This window comes from Pan paniscus, chromosome 23 (genome assembly GCF_029289425.2).
Source record: "Pan paniscus chromosome 23, NHGRI_mPanPan1-v2.0_pri, whole genome shotgun sequence".
Lineage (NCBI taxonomy): Eukaryota > Metazoa > Chordata > Mammalia > Primates > Hominidae > Pan > Pan paniscus.
The window spans coordinates 59,665,647-59,684,919 of NC_085927.1; the positions used below are offsets into that span (position 1 = coordinate 59,665,647).

General features: G+C 57.8%; 1 protein-coding gene across 11 annotated transcripts in view; it reads right to left on the reverse strand.

The window, feature by feature from the left end:
• Window positions 1-6,454: 6,454 nt before the first annotated feature.
• Window positions 6,455-19,273, reverse strand: part of BRD1 (bromodomain containing 1) — an 81,063-nt gene continuing 68,244 nt past the window's right edge. For 9 of the 11 annotated variants that reach the window (XM_055105855.2, XM_055105852.2, XM_055105851.2 and 6 more), the window contains 5 exons: window positions 11,869-12,004; window positions 11,225-11,352; window positions 10,239-10,348; window positions 8,762-8,916; window positions 6,455-7,588 (listed from right to left, as the gene is read on the reverse strand). In XM_055105855.2, the coding sequence (XP_054961830.1) occupies window positions 7,405-7,588; window positions 8,762-8,916; window positions 10,239-10,348; window positions 11,225-11,352; window positions 11,869-12,004 (713 nt within the window). In that variant the 3' untranslated portion in view covers window positions 6,455-7,404. The other 2 variants (XR_010111758.1, XM_063603169.1) reach the window with 2 other exon arrangements.

Sequence of the window (19,273 nt, forward strand, 5' to 3'; positions counted from 1 at the left end):
GGAGTGCCGTGGTACAATCGTGGCTACCTGCAGCCTCGACCTCCTGGGCTCAGGTGCTCCTCCCCACTTAGCCTCCCAAATAGCCAGGACCACAGACACACACCACCACACCCAGCTAATTTTTGTATTTTTAATATAGATGGAGTTTCATTATGTTGGCCAGGCTGGTCTTGAACTCCTGACCTCCACCTCGGCCTCCCAAACTGCTGGGATTACAGGCATGAGCCACCGTGCCCGGCCCTGACTGTGTCTTTTCCAATAGCCTGTCTTTGAGCTCATTGATTCCTTCCTCTGCTTGACCCATTCTGCTGTTAAGAGCCTCTATCAATTTTCCAGTTCAGCAGATGTTTTTCTTAGTTCCAATATTTCTGTTTGATTTTTTAATTTCAATATCTTTGTTAAAATTCTGTGATAAGTTTCTGAATTGATTTTCTGGGTTATCTTGGAGATCGCTGAGTTTCCCTACAACTGCTATTTTGGATTCTTGTTCAGAGGCTCACATGTGGCCATCTCATTAGTCACTGGTTCCTTGCTTTGTCCCCTTGAGTGGTTCACAGTTCCCCGTTTGCTTGTTTCTTGTGAATGCACATCTGTGTCTTTGCATTGAAGGATTAGTTATTTATTCCAGTCTTCTCTGTCTGGCTTGTTTTGGTTTTTACTGGGTATGTTTGCTTAGAAACTCTTTGCCATGTACCTGTTGAATTTTTTTTCTGCTAGGTTGCTGCCTCCTTCTTCGGCACTAGAGGGCAACATAAGTCCAGGTTTTCCTCAGCTCCAATAAAGGATCAGAGTGGGGCTTCCCGTCCCAAATGGGGAAGGTCCCACAGGGGATACCCCGGCAGTGTGGGAAGACTGGCTGGCGGTCCGTGCCCAGGGAACCTATGGACTGTGCCTCCTACCATGTAGCTGAACAGCCTGACTTGGTGCCTCCTTTGGCTGAATTACAGGGCAGTTTTTAGAGCTGGAGATGCTAGTCCCACCTCTTCCCTTTGTCTCTGGCTGGCCTCAGGGATATTTCTCCTTTAAGCATCCTGAATGCTTCCCTTGGGTTGAAGCAGAACAAGTCTCCTGCCAGGGAGCCCAAGATACTGGGAAGCTGGTAGTCCACCTTGATCTCATTTTTCCAGTGCAGAAGCCATGAGTCAGGGGAGATTTGCCCACACTTGGTGCAGGTAGACTGGGGGAAGGGACATCATAGATATAGAATTCCAGTTCTCTTACTGCTTGCTCAGAGTTTATTCACTTCTCTGTGGCCCTGGGGACTGTCTCATCCTCGTATTTGAGTTCTGGGATGTTGCTGGAGATAATCTTGGTGCTGAATATTTGTTTTGGATTTTCTGTGGCAAAGAGTGAAGCCAGCTTGCTTCTATGCTGCCATCTTGGAACTAGCCATCTCCTCAATTCTTTTTTCATTTGCTTTTAATTATAGGTGATAATAACAAGTGAACTCCATAAACCAGCAGGTGCCACGTGTGGGTGCATTTGCCACATATTGATCCTCCAAGGTGGGGGTTGGCTAACCCACCCTGGGCTCTACTCCCCACCCCCCACCTGGCTCGCCCGTGGGGGCGCCATGGGAGGCCGGTTGCTGAGCCCCAGAACCTGGCTGTCCTCACCTGTACGACAGGATGGGGTGGGGAGTCAGAGGAGGCAGGGAGGAAGTAGAGGGTCTTGGTGCTTCAGACTGGGAGTCCCCACAGCTGGGCTGATGTTAAAACTCTGGGGCGAGAGATCAACAAGAGATGTGTTTCATTTGCAATGGGAGAAACACTGTAATGAGATAAGGTAGAGCTGCACTAAGAGTCAGTGAGCAGACATTGTAAGTGAATGCTAATGTCATGAAATATCCTCGCAGGAGGGGTCCTAGCTCAGCAGAGCCGTTGCCGGCCTGGTCAAGGGCCAAGCTCACGTGCAGGCCCCCTCCAGGGAGTCCAGGCTTCTTACTGCGTCGCTGAGTCTGGCTGCCCCAGCCCCAGGGCTCCCAGAAGCCCCCACTCACACAGTGGAGTACACACCCCACCATGCTCCCTGGAGGGGGGACTTTGGCTAGGTCCCGAGAGTGGGGGGCAGGGGGACCTCTGGGCACTTCACTTTGGACACTCATTATACTGAAATATGCATAGAATTTGGCCGTAATCTTCTGCTTTCCATGAGAACAGTGATTTTTGTAAACTAGCAGAGGCCTTCTCTCCTACTTGTGGTGTGGGGGTCATTTTTGGGATCCTCCAGCCTTTGCACATCGCTCCCAGCCCCCACTCCCCGGCATCCACAGGCCCTCGAAGCTCACAGAGATGGAACAGCTGTGCTGCCCGGTGCCTGGCCTTCGGCCCAGCCAAGCCTTGCTGCCCTGAAGTGAGCCCAGCAGAGGGAACAGGATGACAGCCTCCAGCTCCGGCCACAGACACCGCCTGACCGGCTCTCATCTCCAGGTAGACAGGAAGACACTCTGAGTCCCTCTCAGAGCCATCCCTCAGAAGGGGGAGCACTGGGGGAGGGGGGAGGAGGCCCCTGAGGGCCACCGTGGTACTCCACCGACCTCCCTTCCTCCAGATGCTCACAGGACTCAGTGCCACGGCCCAGCCTGGGGGTGAGCGCTCAGCCATCAGGTGGGGCCCCTCACCCCTCGCTCCTCCCCAGCAACTTCTTCAGTGCAGTGGGCACCCAGAGGACAGGGCCTGTGAGGCCAGGGGTCACTGTCCACAAGACCGCAGGGCTGGACTGAGGCTCTGGGGATGGAGATGGTGATGGTGCACAGAGGAGGCTCAGAGGTAGCACTGACCGGGCATGGGGACAGGCCGGGGGGTCAGGGACGAGACCCGAGGGGACCCCCATGCTGAGAGGGCCTCAGGGGAGGGGCGCATCTGCAGGAAGGGGCTGCAGGGCCTCCCACCCACCCCCTGTGCTCGCAGTCCAAGCACAACCTGGGTGCTCAGAGCCTGGGCCCAAAGGATTTGGAGCCTGAGTGGGTCTCTAGGGGATAGAGTGAGCAGTACAGATTTGGGCTGGACCTCCTGGGGGTCTGACTGAGGGTCTTCACTCCCTACCTGCTGCTGCCCCTGGTTCCTGCCACCCCCATGTGGCCCAAGGCAGGGCCCACCCACAGAGAAGGGGACCTGGGGCTCAGCTCCTCACTGCATTCTCCCTGCAGCCCCTGTCCTCTCCCCATGTGACTAAGGGGCTCTCCCCACCTGGCTGAACCCCCAGCTCCCTAAGCCTCACGTTTCTGCCCTCCCTTTCTTGCCCGCACTGCCAGACACATGACTATTTCCTCCTCCCCTGAAGTCAGGCAGGAATAACCTCCCCAAACCAGAGGGACTCCCCGGCCGGTGACAGAACCGGCCAGGGACAGGGGTGGTCCATGGGCCAGCCCAGGGCTCGGCGGCAGCTTGGCAGGGGCTTGAGACCCGGAAAAATGGACTCCGACACTACCCAGGAGGACCCCCCAAAAATGTCCACAGCATTACACACTGACGGACACTTTGGAATCATCCCAGCCTCTCCGAGCAGCCTGTCCTCCTGCATACAAGGCCCACCACAGCCTCAGAAATGGGAAAGACAGATCGGCTTTCCCAAACTGCTCACGCCCCAAGCTAGGAAGGAGCAGCTCAACTTTGAGCCAATTCCACAAGCAAACAGTGCTGGTTTTAGGGAAGGACGAGCCGGACTCCGTGCGACAACCCTGCACAGCTGGGTGGGCAGCTGCACCCAGGAGGAGTGGGTGCAGGGGAGGAGGCCAGCTGGACACACCTGAGCGGGAAGCTGGGATCCCACGCTGGATACGGAGCCCCCTGCCTGAACCCCCTGCCTGAACCCCACCAGCCAGTCATTGTGTAGACTCCAGACCCCCCACCAGCCAGTCAACCCAGGGAGGTGAGCATGACTCAGTGGGCGCCCCCACAGTGGGTGGGCTTCGCTAGGGCACAGCCCGGAACCCAGGGAAATTGGATTGCTCTGCACTCTATTTTGAAGGCCTTTTCACATCGGCATACTAAGTTCCTCCTCATTCTTTTTAACCCACTGCCACAGGTTTTTCAGCCAAGACAGGGCGGAGTGGTGTCAGTCAGAACAGGAGACCACACTGTGAACTTGGTTCCCAAACATGAAACCCTGGCGGCTTCGTGCCCTGAGTGCTCTGGGTCTCAGCTGCCGACGCCGAGGCGCTCCTCTGGGGGCTGGGAGGGCCCGGGGTCCTAGCGAGGTAGGGAGGCTGCGGGGAAGTCAGTGGGGTGCGGGCGGTGTGGACACCTCCCCAGCCCCAGCCAGCTCCGGTCCCGGTGGCCTTGGGCCAGAACGGATCTGCTCATGAGGTGGGCACCAGCCCCGTGGGCTCAGGGAGATGTCAAAGGCTCTGGTTTTGGGGGAAAAGGTAGGGAACCTCTTGCTCCCTCCTGGTTCTGAAAAGCCAAGACGCACCAACTCCCCGAACCAACACGCCCACCCTCCCCACACTCAAGCCGAGCGCACCGCCCTGGAGTTAAGGAGGACCGCGGCGAGGGCGCGCCCTGGGAGACAGAACCCTGGAGAGCGCACGACCTGGACGGCGGGCGAGGCCAGGATCCGCGTCTGAGCCGCTGGGAACCCATGAGCCCCGTCCATGGAGTTGAGGAAGGGGGGTCGCCCCACGGGGTGAGCGCCCTCTACACAGCGCGCTTCCTCTTCTCTCGTTAGCGCCGCGGGACCAGCCTCTGGTTCTGCACCTCGCGCTCTGGGAGCAGCGCCCGGCTTTGGCGAGCGCTTCCCCGGGGCTGCCCAGCCTCTGTTCCGCTCGCCCCGCCAGGCCCGGCTCCGCGAAGCCCTCAGGGTCCAGCCCAAGGCCCCGATTCCCCAAGGCCAGGGCCCCGGGGCAGCATTGGAACAGGGCGCGGACGCCAGTCCTCCGAGCATGGAGTAACTGCAGCTTTTGAGAAAAGAAAGCGGACCCCACCCCATCGAGAACGCGGCGCCTTGTTTAGGGACGTTCCTGGGCCGTCAGGGAGTGTCGCCGGCTCCTCGGCCCCTCCCTCCTCCCAGCCCCCACCCCCGACAGCCGCCTCCCTGGGGACCTCCCCTCGGGCTGCGCTTTCAGCCCAAACACAGGGAGGTCTTCCAGGAGCCTGCCCAGTCACCACAGCAGCCCAGAGACCCCCACTCCCACCTGTACCTGCCAAGCCTTCAGAGACGGCGGCCTGGACATGCCCCGCACGGGAGGAGCCCCGCCTCAGCACCCCTGCAAGTGGCAGCAACCCAGAAAACCCGTGAGAGGCCTCTGAGCAGCCCAGGAAGTGGCTGGAAGACGCATAGGCAGCTCACTCCTCTGTAAGAGCAAGGACCGGAGAACACATGCTGACCCCTGCTTTTGCAGAGGGGCGATGCTTCAGGACAGGCGCGCTCGGCAGGTGTCCATCTTATTTCACACCTTTGTGTTTATATCATCTTATTTTGCATTTTATGTCTAATTAATAATATGCAGCTGGCCAGGCGCAGTGGCTCAAGCCTCTAATCCCAGCACTTTGGGAGGCTGAGGCAGGTGTATCACTTGAGGGCAGGAGTTCAGGACCGGCCTGGGCAACATAGCAAAACTCCATTGCTAATAAAAATACAAAAATTAGCCAGCCGTGGTGGCGGGCACCTGCAGTCCCAGCTACTCCGGAAGCTGAGGCAGGAGAATCACTTGAACCCAGGAGGCAGAGGTGGCAGTGAGCTATCAAGCCATTACACTCCAGCCTGGGCAACAGAGAAAGACTGTCTCAAAAAAAAAATTAATACGCAGCAGAATATTATGTGGTCAGCCCAAGCAGTCCCCCCCACTCAGCCCTCTGTCCCTACAGCTCCAGGCACTCCCCCAGCCCCTCCCCTGGACAAGAGGTAATGCCCAGAGGGTGAAAATCCACCAAGGTTAAGCCAGAAACAAAAAGCTCAAAGCTTCGGCATCTCCCTCTGCTCAGACTCTTAGAGCAGATTCCTCTCATCGACAGCACGATCAGGCTGTGGGTGGCAGAGAAGGGGTGCAAACTGCACCCGCCATTAGCTGGGCTTCTCGGCTAATGAGTGCTCCACAGCCTGTCCCCACCTGGCTCCTGCACCCGCTTCCTTTCTGCGTGGGCGGTGGGTGATCCTGGGGGCCACCAGCTGCTCGTGGTGGGGAGGGGCCTGCCGGGCGGGGCTGGCTGTGGGAAGGAGAGCCACGACAGATAGGAAGCACCTGCCAGATGCAGGACAGCAACTATCTAAGGAAGACTTGATTTCCAAGTTTCTATGGAGATGTTACAAACGGTGTAGGCTTAAAAAAAGCATTTAAAACTTTTATGTAACTAAAGTTTTAAAATAAAAATATGATCAGGTGAAATAACAAATAATGCCATCCCATGACAGTTTTCAAGATAAAGGTGTGTCCCCGCCCCCTGCAGCCAGCACCCCACCCGTCCTTGGGGCTCACCTAGCCGTCTAGGGCTGTAGGAATAAAATGGCCACACCGTCCAAATCTTGACTTTATTTTTAATATAAAAAATGCAAATTTGGAAACCCACCCTACTTTCCCCAACATAATGCTTTACCTCTTAAAAATAAAAATAAAGTACTAATTCTATATACATCACAGGTACCATACAAAAATGTATCCAAAGTTTCTATTGCTACCAAAGTGTTCTAAATTAAAACAAGTTACAGAAAGCCCCTCATTGTAAACAAAAGATTACAAGTTATAAAATCAAAGTACACACAGGCCAGAGTCATTTATACAATGCAATGCATTCTGCTCCCAAGCCAAGTTGAATTTTTATGTGCCTGTATAAAAATGCATATCAATATACCTTTGCAAATGTATTTTTCATTATAAAGCAAATGAATACACTTTCTACAATAAATAATCCGCTGGGAGGCACACCTGCGGGGTTTGAGGTGGGCAGGACGACGGGAGCGGGGACACACCCACCGGCGGTCACGGGCAGCGGAGTGTTTTTGGTGATCTGCAAGTGATGTACACAGCATAACTTTATTCTCCCCTCTTTCCACAAAGTACCATTCAAAATAATGCCATTTTCTTTCTTAAAATACACATTTGTCATTGTAAATTTACATCCCGTCTTATTAAATAAGTGGTACTCTGTGTAAAGAGCATGATTTACAAAATTATTAAACATTCAAAAGTCTTTAAGAAAAAGCTACATATCAAAGAAAGTGACGCCAGCAGCACGGCCCGGGGACGTGCGACAGACGCACTGGGCTGCCCGGACGTGCCCACCCCACTCACAGCGCCCAGACGGAGATGGGTTCCTAGAAAACTTGGAAATAAAACCTCCCCCCTCCCCGGGGAAAAAGAATTAAAGAGCTACAACTAAAAATCAGAATAAGTTAAGTTTTGAACAATATACAAACATGTACAGCTTATCAACACTATGGACAAGACCCGCGCTGGCGGCCGGGCCATCAGTCAATGTCACTGAGGTCACTGGTCGGCTCCCCGTGGACGCGGCTCAGGTGGTTCATGGCGCGGTCAAAAGCGATCCGCACGGCCTTCCGGATGCTGGAATTCCTCCCTTCCATCATCTTTAACTTGTCTATAGTTTCGTCAATACCAAGGGGAACCATTTTGGACTTAGGAAGCCACTGCCTTTTTAAAAGGAAAAACGGGGAAAATCATTGCTTGCACATGGTATTTCAGCAGGCTCCATGTAATCATCTAACAAATTCACTGCCCTCCGACAGAAAGGGGCCCTGCTCAGCACCACCAAGACAGCTGGGCCCCGTGCAGGGACAGGCCCGAGGCCAGGAGTGCACCCCTCCCTTCCCCTCCCCGACTTGGGGATACGGGGAGCTAAGCAAGGCATAAAAACCATCACCTCCTCCTCCACCTCCAAAATGTTTCCCAGTGCCTGCTTAGTGACAAGACATGCACACACCAAGCCCAGAGTCAGGGTGGGCCCTGGAGCAGAGGCCGGTGGTTGGGGAGACCCCATCAAAGGGGCCCTCGGATGGACAAGGTGTGGGCCTCGCTCAGGGCCTGACAAGCAGTGGCCACGTGGCCAAAGAGGCAGAGGTCGAGGCAAGGAAGAGAAAGACGGTAGGGATGCCTGTGCTGCCAGTCCTGCTCCAGGCACACCATAGGCAGGTGGCCCCGAGCCCCTGCGCCAGGTCCCAAGTGCAGCCAGCTCCATGGGGAACCAGGAAGCACCTGCCCAGGCCACGTGCGCAGGGCACAGCCGGGGCCACAGCTCCTCCCAGAGGCATGTGCTGCCAGCGTGTCCTACACAGAGGGATCTTGGGGTCTAAACCCTGGCACATGAGGGTCCCAGACGCTCTGGGAAAAAGCAGCTCAGGGCACAGGGGGAGCCTCCTGTGATGGGGTGGATGTCTGAGCAGAGCTGCATGATGCTGGGACAGAAGGCTCTAAGAACAGGGCCAGAGGCCAGGCCCGGGCGGGGGCCATGTCCTGCAGTACAGGGGTCCGGGAGCACAGCAGAGGGACCCCCAACACTGGAGCGGACACATGGGTAAGGAGTAGGGAAGAGACAGTCCAGGCCAATGGGGCTCAGGCGAGAGGGAGAGGAAGCCATCAGGCAGAGACAGACCCTGTGCTCAGTGCCCGTCCCACAGTCCCGGCGAGGGGGCTGGGCAGTGCCCTTCTCCACCAGGCGAACAGCGGAGCACTCACCTCCGACTTTAGCTGTGCCAGGGCCCAGCAGACAAAGAGGCTGCTCGCCACAGGGACACTCAGGTCACCGAGCCCACGGCCCCCACACAACCACCCCAGCCGGTCCCCGGAGTCTAAGGCCTCTCAACTCACCAACTTCTCTTATTATCAAAAAAGAGAACGAGGAACAGCTTCTCATCAGACTTGGTCTGCATGTGCTCCCCAATCTTCAGCACGTCCAGGGGTGGGGCCGGGATGGTGACGCCATTGTGGTGGCCAGGCACACGGGGCATCTTGGGGTCGATGATCTGCACGAGAAAGACCCGCTGAGGTCATTGTGAGGCTCACACCCATAGACAACCGCACCTGTCACTGGCACCCCCCCCGCCCCCCGCAGCTGTGTGAGCCTCCTCAGACCACCCTCACGTCCCCCTCGCCGAACCATCCCTGCCCCTTCCAGCTGTGTGAACCTCCTCCGACCAACCCCGCCCCCCTACCCCAGCTGTGTGAGCCTCCTCAGAACCCCCCCGCCTCCCCACCCCAGCTGTGTGAGCCTCCTCAGACCACCCCCGCCCCCCCACCCCAGCTGTGTGAGCCTCCTCAGAACCCCCCCGCCTCCCCACCCCAGCTGTGTGAGCCTCCTCAGACCACCCCCGCCCCCCTACCCCAGCTGTGTGAGCCTCCTCAGAACCCCCTCGCCTCCCCACCCCAGCTGTGTGAGCCTCCTCAGACCACCCCCGCCCCCCTACCCCAGCTGTGTGAGCCTCCTCAGACCACCCCCCCGCCTCCCCACCCCAGCTGTGTGAGCCTCCTCGGACCACCCCCCCGCCCCCCTACCCCAGCTGTGTGAGCCTCCTCAGACCACCCCCCCGCCTCCCCACCCCAGCTGTGTGAGCCTCCTCAGACCACCCCCGCCCTGCAGCTGTGTGAGCCTCCTCAGAACTCCCCCACCTCCCCACCCCGCAGCTGTGTGAGCCTCCTCAGACCACCCCCGCCTCCCCACCCCAGCTGTGTGAGCCTCCTCAGACCACCCCTGCCTCCCCACCCCAGCTGTGTGAGCCTCCTCGGACCACCCCCCCGCCCCCCTACCCCAGCTGTGTGAGCCTCCTCAGACCACCCCCACGCCCCCCTCGCCGAACCATCCCTGCCCCTTCCAGCTGTGTGAACCTCCTCCAACCAACCCCGCCCCCCCGCCAGCTGTGTGAACCTCCTCGGACCACCCCCGCCCCCCTACCCCAGCTGTGTGAGCCTCCTCAGAACCCCCCCACCCTGCAGCTGTGTAAGCCTCCTCAGACCACCCCCGCCCCCCCACCCCAGCTGTGTGAGCCTCCTCAGACCAGCCCCCCCGCCTCCCCACCCCAGCTGTGTGAGCCTCCTCAGACCACCCCCACGCCCCCCTCGCCGAACCATCCCTGCCCCTTCCAGCTGTGTGAACCTCCTCTGACCAACCCCGCCCCCCTGCCAGCTGTGTGAACCTCCTCGGACCACCCCCGCCCCGCAGCTGTGTGAGCCTCCTCAGACCACCCCCCTGCCTCGCCACCCCAGCTGTGTGAGCCTCCTCGGACCACCCCCGCCCCGCAGCTGTGTGAGCCTCCTCTGGACCTGCAGGCGCCACGAGAGCCGCACTCACCAGTGCCGGGTAGGAGGGGTAGCCGCTGCACTTGGCCCACACCACCTTCAGAGGCTCCAGCACCGAGGCGGCGGCATCAGTGGAGATCCACATGCTGCTCTGGCCGACTTCTGCGGAGAGGGGCGCCAGCAGGACACAGGCGTCAGCAGGACACAGGGGGCACGCCCCGCCCCCCCACAAAAGGTGCAGCAACAGGGTGGGTCCCCCGAGCACAGTCCAGCTCCCAGGCCTTTCTCAGCCACCCCGGCGGCACCACTGCCTCCCCTGTGGAGTCCAGGCCCTTGCATCCCCACTGTCCCTGCAGCCCACCTGGGGCCACCAGCCTCCCACGGACCCAGGGAAGCTCCTGCCCTCCGGGCTACAAGGCTCCAACTCCAGGTGCCCAGCACAGTCCCTTCTGAGCCCTCCTTGCCCCAAGGACGGGGCTCCCAGCATGCTCCTGCCTCATTTACACAACTGACACCCCAAATCGGAAACCAAAGTCCTGGCTCCCCCTCCGCCAGACCAGCTCCCTGCTGTCCCTCCCACCTGGGGGATCTCCGTCCTGATGCCCCCTCTCAGCATGGCTGCCTTCCACAGTGAGGGCTGTGCGACCCCAAACCCTGGGGCCTCCCCCTCCCCCAGGGGCCTGAAGTTGAGGGCACCCACCCTGCAGTCAGTCCCCTGTGCAGCTGCAAATGACCACTGAACCTAAACAACCCCAGACAGCCTTGACAGTGCCTGGCAACCAGCAGCCACACAGAGCTGGACGTTCCACAGGGAAACGAAGGCAGGATGGAGGAGGCGCCACCTCCGCAGGCACCCCGGCAGGGCCACAGCCCAGAGCCCCTCGGGGTGTGATGAACCCTTCCCCGGGAGGTTGGCCAGGGTGGGGCTCCACACAGGGCACCATGCTCCCTGAGCTGGAGTCCAGTCCCCAGCAGTCGAGCCCTAAGACGCTAACCAGGAGGTGTGGAGAGCCATGGAGGCAGGTCCGGGCGACTCACCGGCTGCGATCCTGGCCGCCTTGGCGTAGTTCCCATTCTCGATGCAGGAGATCAGCTCACTGCGGTCCTCCAGCGTGTGCCGTCGCACAAGAGCCGGTTTGCCCCGCCCACATTTGGGCGCATTAAAGCTTCGGGAGGAAGAGCAGAGGGAGTCAGGCGCCCCGCCCCTGCCTTCAGCCTCACTCAGGCTTCGTCCCGTGAGCTGTCCGCCACCAAGCTGGCCACGCATCCTGCCTGACACCCCCACGGCCAGACAGGCCTGTGGGTGCGCAGGTCTGGAGGAAGTGAACCTGTGGCAGGGGGTACTCAGGAGGCCAAAGTGGCCTTCACAGGGCAGACAGGCAGGGCTGTGCTCATTGCCAGATTCTGGGAGGTAAAGATCAAGTGTAAAACTTCATTGCAGATTCTAAAATTGTGTTCCTATTTCACGCAGTGTTTTTCCTACTTCTGCTTGAATTCTATAAAGCAGATTAATATGCAGCATGGGAAACTGTCCACAAGGGCAGAGCACACATGAATCCTGGGCCAGAATTTTTCAGAGAACACTAAGATGGGAGCTGGAATGTCCCGGCTTCCAGGACAGCCAGGCAGGGCGGGCGGTGCTGGGAGCTGCGTGGCGGGAAGCACAGGGCCGCGGTGCCCACCTCGAGTCGCAGAGCGGGCTGTTGCTGGAGGAGATGCTGGACTCGGAGGCACAGCGTCGTCGGGGTGTGGCCTTCCTCCCCAGGCCGCCGCCCGGCTCCTGCTCGCTCCTCGCACCCCCAAAGCCGTTGGTGAGACCTGGAACACAGGCGGGCAGGCCCTGAGCTCAGCACAACCAGGGCACACTCAAGCATGACTCAACGACGTTACACTTGGAACACATCTTACAAAGCACGTTTCACAGACAGGTAAGACAGCATCTTCCTTTTCACTCCCGAGTTCCCGAGCATAGTCCTTACAGTAAGCAGACACCAGTTACTCGTTAAATGAAATCAACTTAACAAATTGCAGTCGGCTCCAATCGTAGTAGTTTGCTGAGCACCATGAAGATGCTCCTCTTGACAAGCCCGGGTCTTTAGACAGGCTCTGTGAAGGCAAAGAAAGGATGCCGTGAGCCTGCCATGGGGGCAGATGTGCAACCTGTGAGTGCAAACACGGGGGCGGCCTGTCCACGTGGGCACCGGCCGCGTTTGAACGGAAACTTCACCAGGCCGAAGGGGCCACCAAAGACACAAAAACATGTTCACAGGAGCAGAGCTCCAGGGAATAGGAAATCAGGTTTTAAAAAGAAAAAACCTTGGTTCAAAAGACGAGTGTTAACATGAAGTCAAAAATGCTGACGAAACACTTTAAAACACAAAATCCGGGGCCACTGCCGTGTCTGAGTGTGTCTGGCCTCGCTCACCATGAAGCTGCAAGTACTGTACACAGCTGAACAAAACACCACTCACAATTCCATCATCTCAATGTTTAAAAAATAAGGCAAATCTCAGTATTTTCCCCCTAAAAATCCTGACTTTGTCAGTCAACGGGAAACAACACATCTGCCCAAGGCCCCCCGATGAGGTCCCCCATGGGAGTCACAACGGGGGGATGATGTTCCTGCTGGGGGCCCTCTGGGTGTCAGAGCTGAAGGGGTGTGTGATTTTTTTTTTTTTCTTTTTTGAGGCGGAGTCTCGCTCTGTCGCCCAGGCTGGAGTGCAGTGGCACGATCTTGGCTCACTACAAGCTCCACCTCCCGGGTTCACGCCATTCTGCTGCCTCAGCCTCCCGAGTAGCTGGGACTACAGGCACCCGCCACCATGCCTGGCTAATTTTTTGTATTTTTAGTGGAGACGGAGTTTCACCGTGTTAGCCAGGATGGTCTCAATCTCCTGACCTCGTGATCCGCCTGCCTCGGCCTCCCAAAGTGCTGGGATTACAGGCGTGAGCCACGACACCCAGCCATGTGAATTTTTTTATCCAAAAAGAACCCCGTTTTCCTGCCTACCTACCTCATCCTTAAAAAATGTTTAAATCTATTTCCAAAGGAAATTGTGTAAATTTGTAAATAGAGCATTTCTGTAGAATTTTTTTGGAAACGATGTCTCGCTCTGTCACCAAGGATGGAGTGCAATGGACTCCATGGATCACTGCAACCTTGACCTCCTGGGCTCAAGTGATCCTCCTGCCTCAGCCTCCTGAGTGGCTGGGAGACATGTTTTGAAGGGAATGGCTGGACTGCGGGATTTTCCACCCGCTTCGTACGCTTCCCGTCTGTTCTCAATGAGCACGACCGACTTTTCAATACAGGGGCTGAATCAACCTCTACCCGCTTCATACACTTTGTCTGTTCTCAATGAGCATGACTGACTTAAACAGAGGGGCTAAATCAAGCTCAGAAGGGAATGCACAGATTGGGCAGGTGCACTGCTGCCCTCCACAGACTCGAGTCAGACACCAGCTCCGTCTCTCCTGGACTGGAATGTACCGTGAGCCCAGTTTCTCATTTTAACCTCGGTCATTTTAAGGCAGGAACTGTGGCCAGTTGGGGGTGTCCTACTCATTTCTGGCAAGGGAACAAATAAATTTAAAAACCTACAGGAGAAGGCCTTGAGCCACACGCTGAGCTGCCCTGGGGCTCCACATCCTCCCCATACTCATCACAGAGCGGGCTCAGACCCTGCACACTCAGGCCCCGAAGATGTCTCAAGAGGGAATTAAAAGTCCCGTCCTGGCCCCCGAGAACCCCTCAGGAGCAGCGACTCCATCCCTACTCCAACCTGAGTGGGTGAAGGCAAGGGAAGCCCACCCAGCTCGCATCAGCAGTGGACGGACGGAGCCCAGCACCCCTGCCAGCATTCAGCCCACAGGCCCGGGGAGGGGTCTGCCAACACGTGTGAGCCGTCTCCAGAGAGCAGCCACGAGCCTGGCGACCCACACCCCACAGCCAGGCCCTCAGCACACTCCAGACCCCAGGTGCAGGGTGAGCCTGCTCCAGGCTGAGCAGACGCGGCCCAGGGCCTGGGTGGGGAGGCTTTTAGTAGTTACTGGTCGGCCGAGCAACGGCCACTTGGGGGAAGACGATGACCAGTGCGGCCTTCACAAGACTGCCCAGAGGTGCCAGCCTGAGGGCCCTAGCACGAGAGCACCCACAGCTGTGCCGGCACCAACACAGCCAAGCCATGCACAGACCACTCAGCAGCCACGACGGCCCCAGCTCCGTGTGCACCACCGCATGGAGTAGGGCCAGGAAGGGGATTAAAACACAAGGCAAGTCCTTAATTCTCAGAAAGAGGAGAATGATAAAATGCCCCTCTTAATTTTCCTAAGCATTCAGTGAGTGCATGTATGACGCAAGAACACACAGAGGTTCTGCGTGTCACCCATGAAAATGTGACAGCACCCGGGAAGACATGGGCAGCACAGACAAACCCAGCCCAACTGAGACACCACCCAGCCCAACCAAGACACCACCCAGCAGGAGGCCTGGCGGGGGTGGGACAGCTGCAGGGCTTGCTAACAGGCGGTCTGGGGGCTGCGGCAGTGCAGGGTCACCCAGGAAGCCAAGAAGCCAGACCAGGACACAGACACATCCCGGGAGGCTCTGCAGCCACCGCCTGGAGTCCCCAGAACCTCGGGGGAGCTGCAAGGTGGCCTGCGCTGCCCGGACCCTCCCAGCCTCCACCTGGACCACCAGAACATAATCTAAGACAGCTATGGTTCTGAGATCTCTCAATCTCGGCCCTGCCAACTCCCGCCCTGGGAGGCTCTTCCGGCCAGCTGGGAGATGTCCACCATGACCCGCACCTCAGCACCCCTGCAAGGACCTCAGCCCAGAACATTCTGAAGCCCAGGCCAGCCTTGAGGCGGGGCCCAACGTGGGGAACCCAGGGCCTAAGGTCTGCAGAGATGGGTGCCCGGTCCATGAGGCATTTGCAAACAGCAGGCACTGAGGCCGAGCCCAAGCCTCCAAATCGTGTAAATAGCAAGGGGCAACTTTCAGCAACTTTTTCAGCACGAGGTTTTTTTTTAATGCTGAAAGTAAAGCTGGTGACTGTGAGAAATACGTTAAAAGAGGCGGCGGCTGCCAGGAAAGAGCCGCTGCCCCATCAACACAGGAGCTGCACGGAATTCCCACAGCGGCCAGGGTCCACCCACCCTCAAGGGCCTTCCCAGTGACCTCCTAGGAGGCCAAAGACTGAACACAGAAATGTCCCTCTCTGCCCCCAAAGGAGATGGCGCAAAGGTGTCCCACAGCCCAGCCAAGCGCAGTCCCCGGAAGCCTGCCCGTCACCAGGTACGTCCACAGCACACCTGCAACTGTCCCGGGAGGTCCCCAAAGGGTCTTCTGAGAGACTGAAGGCCACAGCGGCTGAGACACCGCCCCTCCCCACAGGGAAGAGAAGCCCCAGGGCCCACCTGGGGAGGCGGAGGCCTGCAGGTCTGACTGATGGGCCGTAGTCTCCTCTGGTCTCAGGCTCCCAGCCCTCAACCCATGTGGACACCACAAATCCTCCAGGCCACAGGTGCAAGAACACCAGGCCCTGATCAGTGGCTGCCGAGACGCCTGAGGGCATGGAGCCATGGGAACACAACCCCACAGCACGGGATACAAGCCCGCCCCTGCCGCCGGCACCCAAGCTGCTACCTCGGCTTCTCCGGCTCATGCGAAGCTTGGCCGTATGAAGCAGGTGGGCTGAGCCTGCACCCTGAAAACCAGAGCCCTGAGGGCCCCACGCAGTGGCAAAGGAGAGCCCACTATCTCCTGTTTTCAGTTTCACTTTTACCATCGTTAAAAGAAGAGCAGTTTTGGTGCATTTTTCAACCTCTCAACAAAAACACACACGGAAGAAGATTCCAACAGCACCCTGCTCTTGCTGGGACCCGCTCCGTGACAATGCAGCCGGGGACGGTCAGAGACAGACCCAAGGCTCATGTTGCTGGGACCCGCTCCGTGACAATGCATCCGGGACGGTCCGAGACAGACCCAAGGCCCAGGCCAGATGCCTGCACAAGACTTGCTCCGTGACAATGCCGCTGGGGACAGTCAGAGACAGACCCAAGGCCCATCTTGCTGGGAACTGCTCCATGACAATGCAGCTGGGACGGTCAGAGACAGACCCAAGGCCCATTGTGCTGGGACTCGCTCCGTGACAATGCAGCTGGATGGTCAGAGATAGAACCAAGGCCCAGGCCAGACGCCTGCACGAGACCTGCTCTTGCTGGGACCCAGCTCCATGACAATGCAGCTGGGATGGTCAGAGACAGACCCAAGGCCCAGGACAGACGCCTGCACAAGATCCCAGGCACAGATGCCCCACCCCACGAGCAGGGCTTCTCAGTTGGCCGCAGGGGCACTCAGCGTGGTGACCAGCAAGAGACAAACAGCAGCACTGCTCAAGAATCCACTGGGGATTGTGGGGAAAAAACAGAGGAAGGGGAAGTAAGGGGAGAAGGAAATCAGGTAGAAAACCCAGAAATACAGAAGATGCTAGCGAGTGAGTGAGCACGCACTGTCCATGCCACATCCTCAGACAGTGCCGAGCCAAGTTCCTCCATATCCCATGGCACAGACACAGCACAACGCGCCTGGGCATGGCCGTCACACCTGAACCACCAGTCACTATGGGACGGCTCCGCACATGCTCAGGACAGCCTCAGAATGCTGTCCACTGTGTCGTCAGCTGCAGCAGGCTCCCAGTCGGAGCCGGGCTCTCCTCTGCGTCCTTCGTGACTGTCCAGAGGGAAGGCTGAGGTGCCACGACATCCCGCCAGCTCCAGGCGTGCACCGGGCGCCAGCACCATTCCCACTGCCGGGCTCTGACTTACAGAGGGGGTGGGCTGGGGTGGGGGAGAGCTCCTCCAGGGCTGCTGTTTGTGATTTTGTTTAGAGGATGTTTGAGCTGATGATTCCAATGTGATCCGCAAGAATTAAGTGAAAGGCAAGATGCAGTGATCTTTGTGCGTTCCAAAACGGCCGCTTAGCAGAACTCCAGTCCAAGTTGAGGTAAGAGAAAATGATTAGGGTCCAAAGAGTGAACTACCCAGCACATTAGTGGTTAAAGTGAGAACCTGGAAAACAGTGAAAAAGCCATTTAGTCTGAATGAAAGGGCAGGACAGCTCAGCCTCCTCCCTGAACAGCCGAAGGACACTGAAGACACCCCCGCGCTCTCACGCCCCAGCACGTGCACAGGGAGACTCGCGGCAGGGGTCTCCGCAACGGCGGCGAGTAGACAAAGACACCCCCACGCTCTCACACGCCCCAGCACGTGCACACAGAGACTTGCAGCAGGGGTCTCCGAAACGGCGGCGAGTGGAAGGCCGCTTCAGGTGACGGTTCACTGCTGGTGAGCGTGCAGTCGCGGAGGAAGGAAGCCACGAGTCAGGGCCAGACTCTGGGGCTGGGCCATCGCAGGAACAGAAGCCTGGCGCACAGCACAGCCAGCCCGCAGGCGACACGGGCAGGAGGCCCACAGTGATCACGTGCATCGCCTCAGGACCAGCGACCCTGTTCAGCCTAACTCAGAATTATGCGTGTGCTGGAAAATGCCAGATAACTCCCTAAAGTTCAGAGCACACAGATGCATGTATGGAAAACATCAGAAGGTTCCGGATAATTCCTGTCCTAAGACTGCGAAGAACTGCAGCTCGGGGCAAGAAATCCCCCATGTGCAGAGCACCAGAAGGTTCCGGTGAAACCAAAGCGAGGGCGGATGGCGGGACTGGCACCATTCAGAGCATGCCCAGCCCTTCCCCGGGCGCCTCGGCCACAGCAGTGGAATGCCTCCCACTCCCGAGGGCCTGGTCTTAATGCTGCTGAGGCTCCCGGCTGCTCAGGAGAGAGCTCAGGAACTCACCGCACCTCCACGGAAATCCACTGTCACTCGGAAATGAGAGAGCAGAAATCTCCACTTCAGTCAGGATCAGAGGGCACCATGATTCTCAAAAGCCACCATGGGCCACGCTCACTGAAGGTCTGCAGTAAGACTGCTCTACACCACTGTCACCACGGGAAGCCTGCAAAACACTCCACTCCAATGTAAGACAGTGGCCCGGAGGGGACACGTGCTCTTCTACAAGGGACATCTGATGAACGAGCCTGAGAGGTTGCTGAGGACGTGGCCGCCAGCCGGCAAAACTGTCCACAGTGGGAGCCCACAGCTGGGGCAGGGCCCGGTCAGGTGGGGCCACCTGGTGGAAGCCACCACGTGAGCATCCTGCTGAGTGTCGACGGGAGGCCACCTCAAACCCCAGCCCCACGGCCGGCAGGGCCTCCACGCACACAGCCCCATACCTCTGCCGCCGACAGACGTGAAACCCCGAGGAAGTGGAGCGTCAGCCGAACTCCAAGTTCTGCATGCAGAGGGGACGCCCACAATTGCACTGACCCAACCTCTAGTACCCAGTGCACAGCACCCTGACCCGATTCATCACAGAATTTCCGGGGTGCTTGGAAAACCAGGTCAGAGTCTTTCACCAAAGGTGGCTAAGAAAGACCAACGTGGTTAAGACACATCCCCCAGTCCTGAGTCAAGGACATCTATCCTTATTGGTATCTTGTGAAACATTTCAATAGCTTCCTATTACTTAGAAAGCAAAAGAGCTTTTTCAAATTATTTTAAAATGCCAATTTAACATCAATCCATCAAAGTAAAAGGACATGGGTAGAAGATTTCTACACATTCAGTTATGTGCAAAATTTTCATACAAATCACAATGAAATTTACCAGAAATTACTTTGGCAACAAGACACATGACCTGCTTGCTGGCAAGGGTGGGAAGTGAGCCTCCTTCTGCACAAAGACCTTTGACAGTGCCTGGTCTCACTCCCCTCCCCGGACGCTTCAGGCCAGAGACCAGCAGAAGGAACAGGGACAAGATGTGAGGAAGTGGCCTGGGCAGGTCTTGCCCACCACAGCCTTCCGTCTGCACCCGGCCTGGTGAGGCTCCATGACACAGGACTCACTTGCTGCCACTCTGGGAAATAAGCAACACCCACCCAGCCCCACCCTCTCTCACTGCTGAAGTGCACGAGGCACCACCGCACACCAGCACAGCCAGGAGAAAATGCGCATCTCCTTATC